At 39.4% G+C, this 18330-nt stretch overlaps 1 protein-coding gene across 1 annotated transcript; it reads left to right on the top strand.

Moving 5' to 3' along the window:
* The first annotated feature begins 919 nt into the window (after positions 1-919).
* gdi2 (GDP dissociation inhibitor 2) lies at positions 920-15498 on the top strand. The gene is made up of 11 exons (XM_006633284.3): positions 920-1079; positions 8393-8500; positions 9638-9737; positions 10751-10885; positions 11244-11442; positions 11920-12051; positions 12133-12232; positions 12726-12897; positions 13576-13720; positions 13848-13902; positions 14652-15498. The coding sequence occupies exons 1-11, from the start codon at positions 1035-1037 to the stop codon at positions 14802-14804; spliced, it is 1344 nt and encodes a 447-aa protein (XP_006633347.1). The 5' UTR covers positions 920-1034; the 3' UTR covers positions 14805-15498.
* The last annotated feature ends 2832 nt before the right edge of the window (positions 15499-18330 follow it).

An 18330-nucleotide genomic window follows, 5' to 3' on the forward strand; every position in this document is an offset into this window, starting at 1 on the left:
CAAATGTGCTGATATAATCCAGGAGCCCTTACCACCACCCCCTCAGGAGAATTTAAGCAGGTGTGAGCCTGGCCAGTACCTGGATGGGAGACCTCCCGGGAAAAACTAAGGTTGCTGCTGGAAGAGGTGTTAGTGGGGCCAGCAGGGGGCGCTCACCCTGCAGTCTGTGTGGGTCCTAATGCCCCAGTATAGTGACGGGGGCATTGTACTGTTAAAAGGTGCTGTCCTTTGGATTAGATGTAAAACTGAGGTCCTGACTCTCTGTGGTCATTAAAAATCCCAGGGCGTTTCTCAAAAAGAGTAGGGGTGTAACCCCGGCGTCCTGGCCATATTTCACATTGGCCCTTACCAATCATGGCCTCCTACTAATCCCCATCTATGAATTGGCTTCATCACTCTGCTCTCCTCCCCACTGATACCTGGTGTGTGGTGAGCGTTCTGGTGCACTTTGGTTGCTGTTGCATCATCCAGGTGGATGCTGCACATTGGTGGTGGTGGAGGGGAGTCCCCATTACCTGTAAAGCGCTTTATAAATGTAAGCAATTATTATTAATTATGAACATTAAAAAAGCGCTGCAAAGAACAGTCTTGACTTGCTGTACGGTTTGAACGTTCAGATACCATTGCGAGTGTGGACGTCAAACCCACGCTTCGATTTTTCACCCCATCTGATTTCGCAAAAGAACCTCTTTATATACTGATGCAGACAAAATCAGCTTCACCACAGGCTACTCTTGTTTCAGTGGTTTCCCGCTGCTGCAAGAGAATTGCAGCATCAAATCCGATCACCTCTATCGCAGCACAGCCCTCCCCCACCAGCCTCGCACTGCCCGCCAGCCTTTCCGCGTCCGCTTCCCCGACCGCAAGCGAGGCGCAGCCCCGCTCGCCCAGTGATTGACAGCGCGGCGGCTCCTCCCCCTGCGGCCGGGCGGAACTGTTTGACGTCGAGCAGCTCCTTTCACTTCCCCAGCTTCGCTGTTCTCCATTTTCTACAGACCCGAGCGGCTATCGAGGGGAGAGGCAAAGAAGAAAAAATGAATGAAGAATATGATGTAATCGTCCTGGGAACTGGACTGACGGTGAGAAAAGAGCCGGGATGCCGTTGCTAGCAGGGGGCCGAGTGTACATGCATGTTTATTTTTATACGACAGGAGAGTGAGGGGTTGATCTTTGCAGCTGTAAGCACTGTGTTGGGCCTGAACTCCTCGTAGGCCTTGTTTTTCTTCAGCTGAGTCAGGCTTGAAGGAGCGGGCTGGGGTCGCACAAGCCTCTTTCCATGCGATCTGTGCCCTGGGATACTTCCAGCAGCTGGATTTATCTGTCGGCACATTGTTAGTTGGAGGAGAGGAAGCCTTGTTCGGGGATGAAGGAGCTCCTTTATGTCGGATTCCCCCGCAGTCCGGGCGGTGTGAAAAGCTGATCTGTCCGCTGGCAGGAGCGCAGAAGTGGGTTTTTTTTCCGCACACGTTACTGGGCAGTTCTGCTCTTTGGACACTTAAGCCGATTGAGCTGTTAGTGATGAATTACAGACATGGTGGGGGTTCATAGTCGTTGCTGTAATGATTGTGTGCGCCCAACGGGACGGTGATTTGGGTGGAGACGAGTCGTTTCCTATTTCTCGCCCAGCCTTGCAGTGCTGCAGTTGTACGGTGTTCAGCTTTCGGCAAACAGCCGGCGCCCTAAACTGCAAATGTTGTCGTCATCTCATCCTAGTTAAGTCGAAAGTCAGTAGGTTTTGTATTTGTTTTTTTGGGGGGGGCTTTTTATGGAGAAAACGCCAGCTTCGGATGTAGCAGTAATGATTGAGTGCAATGCCTCATTGATGATTCTAGCCTGTAGTTGAAGAAGAAACCCTTCCTTTATGTGTAAGTCTGTGTAGTTCGTGCACTTGGCATGCATCTGTATTGACGATAGCTTCTGTAAATGTACTTCTCTCTCTGCGAGGATGTGTTCCTTGATGGGGAAAAACAAACAAACTTCTCTTCAGCGTCATTATAAACCATGACAAAAAAGGACAAATCAATTGTTTCCTAACAATTGAACTTTCATCTCTTCTAATTTATTTAGCTAAAGACGCCACAAGGAGGAACATTTTCTTGCACACACTGTAAATCTGGAATCTGCCAGGCCTCTATGCTTGTGGTTATATATTTGGAACAATTCACTATTTAAATATTGTATCCTGTAATTTGCTTACAGTTTGAACACAGTTGCATGTGAAAGGAAACCCTCTTGATTTGAGTCCTACTGTTTTTAGAAACACTGCTACATGTTTTGGCTCTTGATGTTAGTTCACTGTCAAGGGTGAACTTGAAATGCCATGTATGTGTGCAAATTCCATGTACATATGCAAATAATTACCTGTAGTGGAATGTACTAAGAAGTTGGTTTCTGTCCCTTACAGAGATCCATCTCTGATTTAGAAGGATATATTAAGCCTCATCTTATGCTGTCTCTTGTTTTAATTATTTGGTTTACCCTAACCAAAAAAGTAACACTTCAATACCTGTACCAGATCTCTCAGGAGTGGGTCACCAGCCACAGACAAAATCTCCACATAGAAAGCAACAAGAGAGCACTCTGTGTCTTGAAGAATGAAGTATCAAGTAGTATAGAATGAAGTCACTAATACATTCTATAAAGCTGTAAAATAGTCTAATTCAAAACAGTAGCAGCTGTTAAAAAAGCAGTACTCATCTTGGACAGTTGCACAGACTTAGTCTCACTACTGTTTACTGTTTACTTTGCACTAAGCACTAACCTGGCAGTCTGGTATGATTTGCAATGCTTCTTCAGTAAAGATTAAGTTTATCTAGTTGTAATGTGAAAAGAAAAAGATAAGGAAGTGTTATTTTACATAACCCAGTTCCTATTCTAAGTTTGTCAGAGCATGTAACATTGGTAGTATGTTGGATAAAGAGACAAACATTTATTGTTAATCGTCCAGACATTGACAAGAGATCTGAGAATGTTGTAATATAACTTGAGGGAAGAGTCACTGTTTATTGGAAGCCAAGCATTGCCGGTGAATCGGTAGGTTTGAGGAAAGTGTCCTTTAAAGAGGGGTAACTGGATAACCTACTTGGAGCGAAACAGTCGCATGTGGCCGTGAAAGCAGTGCACAGCAGGCTGGTTCAAGATGACACTGCTCCAGCCCAAACAAAAGACCTTCTTTGTAGTGGGAAGATGGAAGAAAGTAGAGTTTGCAGGTCTGTTTATGGAGTTTTCAGCAACAATCTGAAATTCTTTGAATTAATGGTGTAACAAAGGGGAATTCCTCACAGTGTCTTCCACGGTGTGATTGGTGCTTCCCCAGTGTGCTGATGTGCACAATGAAGGTTGATGTTAATCCTTTTTGAACCTTTTTTTTTTAAGAAGCTGTGTTCACACAAATAATATAATTACTATGTCATCTGTTGTGAGCACTATCTTTATTTGTCACTATTTGTATGTGGGGCGGGGAGGTACAGTGACTCTGTGGCTTTGGATTTGCGCCTGTGGCTGGAAGGTTGCTGGTTCAAATCTCGTGGCCGGCAGAGGAATCCTACTCCATTGGACCCCTGAGCAAGGCCCTTAACCCCCAATTAGTCATGGGGCGCTGTATAAATGGCTGACCCTACACTCTGACCCCAAACTTCTCTCTCCCTGTCTGAGTGCCTGTGTGTCTCGTGGAGAGCAAGCTGGGTTATGTGAAAAGACAAATTCCTAATGTAAGAAATTGTATATGGCGAGTAAAGTGATCTTATCTTATTGACTTGGCATAGGATTCTTCTGGGGAAAAAGATAAGAATTCTGGCTTTGCATTTAAACAGTGCAAGTTGTCAACACAGAGTAGAAAAATGTTAAGAATCTAGCAGTACATTTCTCTTTCTTACGATAAATGTCTCTTGTCTTGGTTGATGTTATTCAGAATTATAAAATTTCCCATACAGAAAATGCTTGTGATGTGATGGTAAACATTGTCTGGCATGTATGTCTGGGTGTTTGAATTAAACCATAACTCCAAGAGCTGTAAGTCAATTTTCCTGTAGCTGGGGTGCAGTCCTCTCATTTAATCAGTTTGCTCTGTTGTGTGATCTTCATGAAGTGCAACAATGTTCTTTCTTTGCATTGTACGAATTATCTTTCAACTATACATCTCCATACTTGAGAAAGCACACACAATGTGTGAAAGATTGAGATGAAAAAAACTAAGGTGAATTCAGGGCCCTGTGCATAAAAATACATCCTCAATTTCCGGTCTTTTTTCCTTTCTACAGTAATGTACAGTCTGTCTTGCAGAAATGACTGATAAGTTTAATCACATTTTTTCAGAACGGTGTACACAAAGATGCATTAAATCTGCAATTGCCTCATCTGCTGGAAAAGATGCAATGAAACGCTAATTCCCAGATGCTTTTCGAATGTAATTGTCGTTATAATACTGCCTGCCACGTGGCATGCAGGCTTTCATACCTTGTTTATACAGTTTGTGTAAAACACAATACTTTAAACATTAATTTAATGAATGTGCTTTTGGGGTTAGAGTCCACATCAAGCTGAAATAGACAATAAATCCTATACTTTGCTCCCCCCTGCATCCAAGGAAAGTGGATAAATATTAACCAGGAGGTGGATATAATGTCTGAATTCATCAGCTTATACTGCTCTCTCATTTTCCTAGTGAAGTCATTCAGCAGGTTTGTTCTGCTTTAAACACCTTGCCGATATGCAGAGGTGATAAACTGTTCACAATAAGAGACCGTCACTGTGTAGCCTATCAGGGAGGTACTGTTATTTGTTAATATGTATTTGTAACATCTATCGGTTTTGTCTTTCATTTTTAATATTTAGTTTTTCTGTGTAGTGTATAATTAGGTTAGAAGGGTATGTTCGTTTTAGATCTTTCAACAACAAATGGGAATTCGGCCCTTGTAATGATTGTTCCAGAGTGTTTTTCAGCAGGAAGTGGGGGAGTCACCACCCCCAGAGCTACGCTGGCTGCAGAAGGCTTATGATCCTTAGAGAGCAAGCCAACAGTACTGCAACACAGAGATACAAACAGGCTGGTCAGCTGTCCATCACTGTAGTGCTGAATAATCTGTCCCTGTGGCGTTACTTTTCTGATCTTGCCGTTTTATCCTAATGCAAAACCCTAATGAGCAGGACAGCAATGTTGAGATGCAAACTGGCGTATAAAAACTGACCTTTAAACTGTACAGGGCAAAAAAAAATGTTGTGCATAGTTCTAACTTGCAAATAATGGGACCTAAAAATCTCTGGAAATTAGAAATGACATATTTGCATATTTACATATTTGGAAATCTTCGATTTCCTTCCTCTTGTGCCATTTGGTTAGTGCTGCAGTCTCTTGGGGCAGCCTACCCTCTACAGGTGCAGGAAGTTAGGCTAGGATTTCTTGGACATGGAAATGAGCTCTCTGCATCATTTTAATTTCTAGCAGGTTCTTGTGTTACGCGCAGTTATCTTTTTTTCTCAAGAACATTTTATTGCTTCTTTTTTTTTTGATTACGGTGATAATGTGATTGTGCTACTGTTTTGGTTTTTGTTAGTCTAACTGGGTGCCAATTCTGACTTGCTGCTGTGAAGGTTAAGGAAGAACACTTATACCTGCTTGCTGGCCACTAAATGACTCATGGTCTATTTACAAGCCCTGTGATGTTTTCATCTTTATAATGATCATAAGGCAGCAGAATTCAGAAGCTGAATTTTGTTTGTGGTGGCCCAGTGGCTTCTTCATAAGTACCTCAGTTTATTTTTGTGGCATTTATAAAAAACACTGGACATTAAACCTTTTCTTAATTTGTTTTTATCAGAATATCATTTTCATGGGCTCATACTAATAACAGTTCTGACCTTATTAATCATGGTTTGTGGTTATTTTTGTACTTTTAAATTCTTGTTAATTTCTAACAGAAGTGAAATTCATGGGAGGAGACCTTGTTGTTTTGGGTGCTTCCCGTTACAAAAGAAAAAAGGTTATTGTTTGTTAGGTTGCTCCCTCTCTTTGCTAGAGGCTGGTGTTTATTAATCTTGTTCAAATGTAGGAAATGTGCTTCCTAGGCCTTGTCACAAAGTTCGTTGCTTTAAACCGTTAAATTCAGAATTCAGAGGAATGTGTGTGTTATCTCGAGTGTGCCGTGAGAAAAGTTTCTGGAACTCAGCCTTTTCATTGGCCTTCCAAGCCTTTTACCTTCCTTTAGCACCAGTTATCCGCAACCTCAGTTGTCTTAGATTATTCCACTGGTGGCGTTGATCACCGTTACACAGAAATTGTACCTCATTTTGCTCCCTTACCGAATGTAATAACTCTGAATTACATTCAGAAATCAGACACTCTTTTGTAGTTTCACGACATAATTTGACATTAACAATCCAAATTACTTTTTAATCTTTGGAAGAAAATCCATTCATTGTAGATTTGATCATTTATCTGATTAGATAAAACGCTCACTAGACTTGAGAAACTCTCAAATGGTTTGCTAGCACGCTGCCTGTGATTAAGAATGATTAGGCCTTGATTCACTGTGCACATAGGTCCATGAAAAAGAAAACCTCCAACAGTACTTTTTTCTGCTATTCTCCACCTAATCAATACTTACATCAATGAACACACGGGATAACATGCATCAGCTGCGTAAGGGGCTGTATATGTTTATCCAAATTCCTTTGAAATGTATTTTTAAATTCTGCCAGTATATTTCTGAATATATCTGGGGGTGATTGCTTGGGTCCGAGAGTTGTGTTTGGTCTTCAGGTTTGAGGCTGACCAGTTTTGGCTTTGAGGGTGTAAATACCTCAAAGCTAAATAATATTGTGTTATTATTGGATGTTAAAAGCAAATATCTAAATGTAGGAGTGTACGTTTCAAAGTATTTGGGGCTATTCAGAGTGACTGCCTGTGTGTAACTTGGAGTGTCAGTACAAAACAGTACATCCTGCAGTTGTAGGTTTATTTATAGTTCAATTAAAAATGCATTTTGCTCAAATAACCTCTTAAGGGCAGGTTGATGTTTCCAAAATACAGGAAAATATATGCCCTTCTTCATCACACCCTGTCCTAGTTTGTCCATGGCATGGTGAGGCCTTTCCAGGCCTGATAAAGTAATGTTCCAGTCACATGACTTGCTGCACAGTTCCAGCCTAATCTGATTAGGATTTACTTGAATGGGAACTTTTATTTATTGTTAATAGTAAGAATTAAGTATTGTATTTCCGGTCGTGTGTTCTCTTTTCCGAGTTAAATCTTATCACTTTCTAAGAAACCTTGCTGCCCGTTTCACCGACTTTTTAGTAAGCTTCTGCAGCCATTCCTAAAGTCCAAATTCCTATGAGTAAATCAGCTGTGATTTGATTAAAGCATTTTTTTTAAGTACAGACGTCACTAGATACTAAGACCATGTTTAGTTTATCAAAAGTGTGCTTGGATGTGTTTTTACATTAAAGTTGCTGCAGGAATCTTAAATGGGAGCCTGCATGCCAACAACAGTATTGTCATTTTAATAGAAAACAGATTCACTTACCGTTGCAGCAGACTGGGCATGTTATCCCGTGTGTCTCACTCTTTTTTGCGGGGTATTTTTCATTGATGTAAGTATTGATTAGGTGGAGAATAGCAGAAAAAAGTACTGTTGGAGGTTTTCTTTTTCATAGAGTAACAGGAAGAGATTCAGGCTATTTGGGTCAGCTGTGCAGATATATATATATATGACTTGAGAAAGATGTTTTCATTTGGCATGCGTATTGAACAGTCAAGCTCATGAAAGGCCTTCTGACACTAAATCATATGTTTCATGCAGCTTTTGAAGTTCCAGTGGGATCCAGTATTGGTACTTAGCAATTATATGGTCTCTGCAATCCTTCGACACTTGATTAACAGCAAAACAACTAGACCGCAGGTCATGAATATTGTTCAATATCTTTAAATCTTCCAGTTCATATAAATGCTTTGTACTTACGTGCTATTTTTTTAAGAATAGGATGGTTAGCATTCTTTCCTAGCTTTATAATTTATTTGTCAAATACGTTAGGGTTTAGGATATTTGTGTTAAAATCAGAGGAGGTTCAAGTGAAGATCTCCATTGGCTAGAAAGGAACCAGTAAAGGTTAATTCCACACTGAAAAGCACAAAGAAGAAATAAAATGTTTTGGTTGAGCCTTGTTCCAGGTTCAGGTGTCTTGCTCAGACACGCTCAGATGTTGACACCTGTTTCTGGTTCTGTTTCTGCTTTCAGTGTTGAATTAGCTTTTACTTTGTAGTAGCCTGACGACTGGGGATTTACCAGTGACTCAGACTCTTCTGGTTATTAGAATGGTATCTCCCTTTGTTGAATGTCTGGTTGTGGTGTTTCTTATGTAATGCAGTATTAATGTACTTTCTCCTTGGTTGCAGGAATGTATCCTCTCAGGCATTATGTCTGTGAAGGGCAAGAAGGTGCTTCACATGGACCGCAACTCGTACTATGGTGGAGAAAGTGCGTCCATCACCCCCTTGGAAGATGTAAGAACAGTTATGCCTCTTGCTGTTTAAAGATTCCTGAACGTATCAGTCTTGAATGCTGTGTTTCTAAAACGCTGGAGATGGGCAAGTACTTCTGCTCCTGTCCAGGTGGAAATCGCCTACAGACTGTAGGGGAAAACAGCAGAATTTGCTCATCCTTGCTGAATTCAGTGCTTTTTGCATGATGTGAACTTTTGGACAGTATCATACTGTACCATTGCAAAAGGCACTAGTGTATCTGTGAATTACATGCACACTAAAAACGGTGCAGATTCATGAAACTTCTTTATGGACAGATTTGTATGGGTGAACATGGGCCTACTCATGCCATCTGCCTTCATCGTTGCTATAACAACTGGACCTTCAGTCACTCCTTCCTAGAGATATGAGTGCACATCACATTTCGCACTGAAATAGACTAAAATCCATTTCCGGGTTTTTAACCATACTGAAGGTAATGACCATCAGCAAACAAAATCAATAATGTTTGTCATTTGTAACAAAACAGTTTTGAAAAAGCGTAAGTATTGTATTTGAGGCCTTTACTCTGTGTACAAATCCAGCTCTCATTTTTGTATTGCCACTGATGCTATTCCCTGTGGACTGCCAAAAAGCAACGGGCAGTCAGTATTCACAAAGTCAGGACCTGGTCAGCTAAATTCACGCACTGATTAAAAGTGCGCAGCAATTTCGGTGATGATTCTCCACCGCATTTACCGTAGGTAATGCCAAGTTATATTAGCAGAGTTTCCCTGTCGATTCCGTCCCCACCTGCTTATACTTTTGCAAAATGTTCCATTTGAGTTTGCTTGCGTGTCTTTCATGGGCACTGACCTGCTGCTCTTGTGGTGGCCTCAGTGACTGCCTCGCAAACCACAGTGTGAGGAAATGGCAGCTGCGCATCGTCTTTGGAACGGAACTGTTGAATAAGAACATGACCCCCTGGCTTTTTTTTAAACCGGTGGTTACCTGCAGATTCTAGAAAATCGATTTTTCAGCACAGACTGCAATAAGATTCGCAGCGTCCAATGTATTAACACTTTGTTCTACGAAGGTTTGAAGCACAAAAACAGGAGCTTTCCAACCATACCTGCACCTGTCTGGGTGATTAATAGCAGTCTTTTTTTCTCCCCCTAGCTATACAAACGGTTCAGCCTACCTGGAAACCCACCAGAGTCGATGGGAAAGGGAAGAGACTGGAATGTAGACTTGATTCCCAAGTTCCTCATGGCCAATGGTGATGATAATGATGATTCCTTGCTTTAATATTCCAAAAGACTCCAAAGCACCTTATATGTAGTAGACGAGCCACTGTTCTAGGTGGAGAAGTGAAGAATTGTTTTTTCTAGTCATATTAATGTGGGGACGACTGTAGTACATCTTAAGCTGTTTTTACCTGCTTTTTACACATGTTTTTTATACCTTTAATTGAATTGAGTGTATCAAATTAAATTTAATCCAGTTATGCTGTTTAAACTCGTTAAGGATTAATTGTTCTTTTAATACATTAGCAATTTCCTTATGTATCTAACTGTTTAAAACTGGCGACAGAAACATGAAGAGTTTGAACACTAAATCCATTTCATATAGCCTGCTGTACTGAAGCCTAAGACCCATTAAATACAATTGTGTGTTGTGACCATCAAGGATTTACTCAAAGCTTCCACTGGTGTTTTTTGTAGTATTATAACATCTTTGATTGCTATATTAACATAGCTTATCTGGGCGCAAAGAAACCAAGCAGTCTTTAAATAACATTGATTTTGTGTTTTCAAAAATGTGATTCCAGTAACTCAAGCTAAAATATAGGTGTTGTAGTAGCTAATCCATTGTATTTACTAGTTACATGTAATTGGCTAATTGTCAGCTGTTCTTTGTCATTAATTTAATTCCTTTCTACCTGTCCTCAAAGCTTAAAAGGCTGCTTTTTGTACTACTTAGTCCAAATTTTTTAGGTGTGATTAAATGATGATCTAAAACTAAAAGGGTACACATTCAGTAAGAGGCTGTCATAGAATTATCTGCTTAAAAAACAAAATAGTTTAAAAGGCAGCAAATAGGAATTGCAGCAGTTAGTACTCTAAACTGTTTGTTAACAAAAGAACCACTAGCTGCAGTCTTTGAAATCCGTTTACACAAATGTATTCGCCTGTTGATATGTCTGGATGGGATTATTGGTACTACTGCTTTATACTGAACTCTAACATTGCATTTAAAGTAGAAAAATTGAAAACTTATCCTTTTTTTTAGGTCAGCTTGTCAGGATGTTGCTGATCACTCAAGTGACACGTTACCTTGACTTCAAGGTCATTGAAGGCAGCTTTGTCTATAAAGCTGGGAAGATTTACAAAGTCCCTTCCACTGAAACAGAAGCCTTGGCATCCAGTAAGTACACAAGGTCGTAGTCAGTGTTCAGGGGCTTTTATATCTATTAAGTAAAAAAGCAAAGACCTGGGTAATTTATCCAGCTACACCAAAAGTGAAGGGTCTGATAATGACAGATGTTTCCAAACCGTATGCTGATTTTTGAAGCAGCATTAAAAAAAAAGGATGATTTGTAAGGAGAGCAGGAACATTTATGCTGATAGAAAATTATGGGAATTTCAGTTATTGTGTTTTTCGTTAATGTGAGTCATTTTGGGAAAATTGCATATACATGACATTTGATACTCAATTTGGCATTGACCGTAGGCATGAAAAGATCTCCGCCTTGCTGGTAATCTCCGTTTGTTCCTTACGTTAGATTTGATGGGGTTGTTTGAAAAGCGACGATTCCGAAAGTTTTTAGTGTTTGTTGCCAACTTTGACGAGAACGATCCTAAAACCTTGGAGGGTGTGGATCCAAAGAAGACTACAATGCGAGACGTGTACAAGAAGTTTGACTTGGGCCAGGATGTCATTGACTTCACGGGCCACGCCCTTGCTCTGTACAGGACTGACGAGTGAGTGGCGGGTTTGGTTATTTCAAAAATGTCTTGCTGGGTCCAAGCGTGAAATCTTTAAAAGGTCTTTTGAACTGTGGGAAATATGTTAATTAAATTGGTAGGTCCCTTCTGTGAAGTTGAAAAATTAACCAGCTAAACGATATTACATTTTTATTCACTTATATTTAGTTAAGGTGAGCAACTGCAGAGAGTAGTCTCAGTATACATCACTGTACTGAGTGCTATAGTAAGATATACATATTCTTTATTATTTTGATTATCTGTTTTGCTGTATATTTGTTGTTTATAACCTTCTGTCACTTCTGTTTTGTTTGGCCTCTGTATGTATTAGAAGCTCAATGTAGTCCGAATGTCATTATTTCCCTATATAATCAATAATAAATTTCCCTATATAATGTTTGGTTGTTGGAAGATTAGCATAAAACATCTGTATTCCTCTTAAATTGCAAGTGAGTATTTTGTTTTTCTCCCTAGGTATTTGGACCAGCCCTGCCATGAATCAATAAACAGGATTAAGCTTTACAGTGAGTCTTTGGCCAGATATGGTAAAAGCCCTTACCTTTACCCTCTGTACGGTCTTGGAGAGTTGCCACAAGGTTTTGCAAGGTAAGACACATGCAAATATTTCATTATGGAAGATGGTTATACTCTCCGTACCTACTCATGGGACCTTGGTCTGTTTTTCAGATTAAGTGCCATATATGGAGGAACCTACATGCTGAACAAACCCATTGAAGAGATCGTCATTGAGGATGGAAAAGTTGTTGGAGTTAAATCTGAGGGCGAGGTAATGACGATACTTTGAAAATCTTGTCATTTTAATACTGCTTTCTGGCATTCAAACTTCTGACATTCTTCATAATCTCCAGTACTGAATCTTCACAGTTAGTATCTCTCATATTAAAACATGTTTTTAGAGGAATAATTTCCATAGCGAAAAGCAAAGTATATCCCTCACCCCCTATTTTCTCCCCTGAAATTGGTCATATTTGATTGGGATAGAATAAGGGGTTGGTAATGTATCTTGTAATTTGAGGGAAACTGCTTTTGAACGAACATGTTGTAATTAGCTCTTCCAGTTTTTTATTGGGTAATACTTTAAAGAATTATAACATCTCTACCAAGCCATCTGAAAAGTGGTGTTTTTGACTCCTCTTGTCTTCCTGTCCCCCAGTTTACTTCAGATAAATGATTTAAGTACTGTTAATGGCTTTGAAAATACCTTTAGTGATTTCCAGGAGACATACTAGATTCTTCCTTCACGTTTTTTTTTATGGCAGATTGCTCGCTGTAAGCAGTTGATCTGTGATCCCAGCTATGTTAGTGACCGGGTGACAAAGGTGGGTCAGGTGATCCGCCTCATCTGCATTTTGAACCACCCCATCAAAAACACAAGTGACGCCAACTCGTGCCAGATCATCATTCCACAGAACCAGGTCAACAGGAAATCTGGTGGGTACCCATTAAGTAATCCTAACGCTGACACCATGTACCAGGTGTCCCCAGAAATGCTGTAGTGTGCAGAATGTTCAGAAAATTGCTTATTTAATGATCTCAGTTTTAGAGTTTAAAACCTGGAAATATGTTATTAAAGTGATCGTTTAAGATCTGTTGGGCTCTTTATAATAGCATATACTATACCACCAAAATGCATCAGTCTGTACATCTGCTATTGCACATTGAAGGAAACCAGGTTTTGCTTTTTAAAACTTATACCAGTGAAAACTCAAAGAGGAATATTATTTGATTAAGTAAATGTTTACAGATGTTTCTGTTGACTATAGAGTAAAAATATGGGTCTTAACCAATATTGTCTGCTTGTTTAATTGTTGTGATAGACTGAAGGAATATTCTGCATGCTCAGTTTGTCCTTTAGATAACATTTTCATAAAGCCTCTGCAAATGAGATCCATTTAGAAAATGTGAATTTGTGATTTATACTGTTTTTATAAAATTTAACAATACTGTTTGCTTCTTCCAACTGAATATTCACTTAAACAAGGACTGGGGACACGTGATAACCCTGAGATTCACTGACTTTGGATTCACAATTTTTAAAAACCTTTTGGTTCTGGAAATTGAGGTTTCCTGATCTTTTTGAACTAATGGTTCTTATATTTGCCTTCACAGATATCTACGTATGCATGATTTCCTTTGCACACAATGTTGCGGCACAGGGAAAATACATTGCCATTGTGAGCACTACAGTGGAGACCAGCGATCCCGAGAAAGAGATCAAGCCGGCTTTGGATCTTCTTGAGCCCATTGAACAGAAGTATGTGCTCTCAGTTTCTAACTTTCCCCTAGACTAATAAATTCATCTGCTGAAGTTGACTTTCAGAGTCTTTGAAATATTTTCTCCAGAGTACAATTTTTCTAACCGTTGATCTCCCCCCCAACAGGTTTGTCAGCATCAGTGATCAGTATGCTCCAACTGACTTGGGATCTGAAAGTCAGGTCAGTGTTTCATTTTATTGCTGCATTTTGACCCTGCTGTAGGTCTGGCCTGAGAAGAGATGGTTGATAATGGTGTCCAGAATGTGTGAAGTCCGACACAATGTCGAAGGTGTACATGCTGTTGTGCTTTTCCAGGTTGCCTTAAATACCCAACTGCTTGAATGTTTTATCGTGTCATCTTGCAGGGAAGATGAAGGTTATTTCATAGAAAACTCAAAGGAATCGAGTCAGTATAAAATGCCGTAATTAATAATTATCGTTTCTTACACTTATATAGCACTTTCCTGGACACTGTACTCAAAGTACTTTACAGGTACTGGGGACTCCCCTCCACCACCAGTGTGTAGCCCCCACCTAGATTATGTGATGGCAGCCATAGTGCGCCAGCTCACCACACATCTGCTATCAGTGGGGAGGAATACAGAGTGATGAAGCCAATTTATAGATGGGCCAAGGGGAAAATCTGGCCAGTACATCGGGGTTACACACCTACAGACAGTAAGTAGGCTAAGCACAAGCAGGTGAACAGCTAGGCTCATGCAGGTAGTGTTGTCCACATGCTTGCAGGGAATATGATTTGATGTAATATTCCATTGACTAGAGCATGAAGGGCTGGTTGATAATACTGTCTCTACATTGTGTTGCTACTATGGACAGTTTGAGCAATATATGTCACTCAAAGTACTTTGGAAAGATCATTTGTGGGAGTGATGATTAATGGCCATTAACTGTTTAACATGTTTGAACAGATCTTCATTTCGCGTTCCTATGATGCCACCACTCACTTTGAGACCACCTGTGACGACATCAAAGACATCTACAAGAGGATGATCGGCACAGAATTTGACTTTGCAGAAATGGAGCGTAAGAAGACTGACATCTTTGGAGACGTTGATCAGTAAAAGAGTGATGCACTCCCAAAACAATATTACCGACGACCATAATCTACAAGTATTGGCTGATTCAAGTATATGTTCTGTCCATTAAGGAATTTAATGAACTGCGTAAATTTGTATTGTGGGGCCTGCTTTTTATAATCACGTTTTGACAAGTATTGCACTGATCCTAGGTTAATAACCACCATTTATCTTGAGATCATGTACTCGGTTAAGTGATAAATGAGGGGTTCTGTCCAAAGATGCCAAATTATGTTTTATTCAATATCCATGTGGTTATAAAAAGTATATTCAGTATTCGTTTTTACATTTAACTTCCCATGAAAGATTGAAACCTAGGCAGTCCATTTGTATACATGAGTATTATATACATGTAACAAAGTGATAACAAAAATACTATTCATTGAGAAGTGTTTCCAAGAAAAATTTGGAACTGTTTCCCCAAAGCATCTTAAAATATTTTGCCATTGTCAGTAGCCAATATCTTTCCTGTAACACTGAGTTCACTGTCAAAATGATGAAGCATACTGATAAGATCCATACTCTGTTCTGCTGTATCCAAATCTTCCCATACAAAAGAGCAGGACACAGCATTATACTTATACTAAAAATACTGTTCATAGCAGTTTGGGTAACGCACTGTACGTAAGGATTACTTTCTCTCTCCTTTAAACCAATAAAAACTGAACGAATAAAAGCAGGCAAGATGTGACTGCCTTCTATGTACCGTTCCTCTTAATTTACACGGACCAAACTGCAGCGTGGTATTATGACGACGGAGCCAGGTGTAGGACCATCACGGGTGTTTCAAAAGCTGAAACCATTTCTGTACTCCAAAGTAAAGAAGTCATGAAAAACGAACCTGTGTTTAATGATGAAGTAACTTCTGCTTGTGTGTCCATGTTTTTTTTGTCTGGATTTTTTAGCAAATGGTTTTTTGAAGCAATTACAGAAAAGGTTAATTACCTGACCTGCTGTCCTGCACTAGATACTACCTTACTTGAGAGGCACATCACCTAGTCACAGTTGTATTTCAGTATTCAGCAGGGTTAGTGTTTCCATTGTAATGATGATCTAGTAATGAACTATTATAAATGTAAAAGATAGAAAAATGACCATGAATAACTCATTGTGGAATTGAGCTGATATAGTGTACTGTTGTATCACAGTCATTTTGGAATATCATCATCATCTTCCGTTTAATCCTGATGAGAGTCCTGGTAGTAACAGGCTGGGCAGAGTAGACCAGACGTCCCTTTTCCGAGCAACAGCTCCTCCTGAGGGACTCCCCGGCATCTGAGAGAGAAAATCCCTGCAGCGTGTCCTGGATCTGCCCCAGGGTCTCTTCCCAGTGGGTTATGCCCTGTTCACCTGCAGCAGGTGGTGCGTAGAGGAGCTTCCTTTCTAGATGCTTGACTGATGCTTGTCACTCGACTGAAGTCTCAAATCTGGAGGAGCAGTGACTCCAAGGTCCTCACGCCGTCTTGCAGGCCTCCGGAGAAACTTCTCATTCTTTCATGCACCATTTGAGGCTAGTGACCACGGGTGAGGACAGAAACGTAGACTGACCAGAAAACCATTTGATTTTCTTGAAAACTCAGCTCCCACTTCGCCACCAAATTCAGTACAGAGTTCTCATCACTACAGCTGCTCCACCAATGAATGATGAGTCAATATTCAAAAATGCATTTTAACAAAGTATACATTATTTTGTTTAATGGCATCACTGTTGTCAACAGCATCCCCAAGAAGTCTAAATATTCTCCGTGTTGATGAAGTGCAATTAAAAGTATTGCATCTAAGTGTAGTGCCCTGTTACAGTTTCATAATGGTGAAAATTGGCCAAAACAACATGCAAACTCAGAATTTCTTTGATGGGCAGAATCATTTTTTTTGTCAAGTGGCGTTATACTTTCTGTTGTTTGGAAACTGCCTCTTGCACACTCAGAGGTGGAAAGATCTGTAATGGATTGAACAGACACTCGGAGCAACAGAAACTACAAGAATTGTCTTTTGTTCTGTAGCACAAGTGAACTACAGTTCAAGGAGTCTCAAAATGGACATCACTTCATCAAGATAACAGATAAGGATAGAAGTACAGACTCCTAATGTCTATGAACATTCTAGGAAAGGAATTAATTGTTAATTATATGTGGTAGGCAAGCTTTCTGAAAATGAAGGATGAAGCTGATCAAAAACGAATACTGGAAATTTTTAAAGACATCTTATCCTAGTCCTTGAGGAACTACAGATCTTACAGATTTTACTCAGGGTGTTAATTTGACAATTAAACCTTTCTAATTCATAGCACTCAAAACTCTTGGGGACTAAGAATTACAAATAGCTGACAAATTGAACAGGTACCAATATACGTGCTACAAATGAGATCAGATGGAATGAAACAATTTAATCAGAAAGAAGTCAGGATGGCTAAAATACCTCTAAAGAAGGTTAAATCTAAGCGTCCTTGCCTTTCAAAATAATAAAAAAAATGACAAAGATGTATTTATAAACTGACAATTTATTGCCATTACTTTATTACATTAAAACTAATGGATAGCATTTAACATATAAAGGGTGTTCAGACACTGTACAAGTTGTTAAAATAATTAAAAGCAATATGTTAGAACTGAGGTATGTTTTTTTTACTTGAACTTATCACTGGATACCAGATTAAAAATAATGCTCCACACAAAATATATATATATAAAATGTAATTTTTAAGCTTTAGCCCTTTTAGTTAATAAAGGGCAAGTTGACTTTTTAACTGATCTGTGACAAATCACTTCAGAATAATTTTTTGACAGTCAAGAATTCTGAAAATCACTGCAGGACATTTTTTATGTTGATCAAATATACAGCTAATTTCTGTCTCTGTACTGCCCAAGCACAAATGTTTGTAATCATTCATCTTACAGGTATATCTGATGCATAGACGTCTCTGTCAGTTACAACTACGTAGAGCTTATGAATTTTATAATTGAGGCTTTTTATACTGCCACATCTAAAATATCTTTAAAATACTGAATGCAACCAGCTTGTTTCTTTTTTCATTATGGTGTATTAGAGTTGAACTGGAGCAGGACAAAAGTCTAGTTCTAAAAGCAGACAAGTCTTGAGGAAAATAAGATGCCCCTATACATGCTGTTTCTGAAATAACAGCTCCAGTTTTTGTGACCACTACAGGAAATCCCCATCTTGAAAAACAAAAACATTACATTCCTGAAATACAGTACATTGTACTAATATTTTATCAAAGTTAGTCAGCACTGTACTTAAGAGGTACACTTTGACGTCTAATGTCACCCAACGTCTTATCAGAACCACCACCAGTTCCCCCAAAATGCTGAGCTGTTATTGCTTTTTTTAATTAAAAAAAAATTGTGCAATACAAATCATATTTTTGTCCTCTACACTTTCTACAAATTACATACAAGTCTTTTGTCTGTTAATTCTCGTGTCAACATCAGGTCAGATTGCATATCCAGAGCATTAGGCATTCAGAAATTTATGTACAGTATATAAATATATT

This window comes from Lepisosteus oculatus, chromosome 7 (genome assembly GCF_040954835.1).
Source record: "Lepisosteus oculatus isolate fLepOcu1 chromosome 7, fLepOcu1.hap2, whole genome shotgun sequence".
NCBI lineage: Eukaryota > Metazoa > Chordata > Actinopteri > Semionotiformes > Lepisosteidae > Lepisosteus > Lepisosteus oculatus.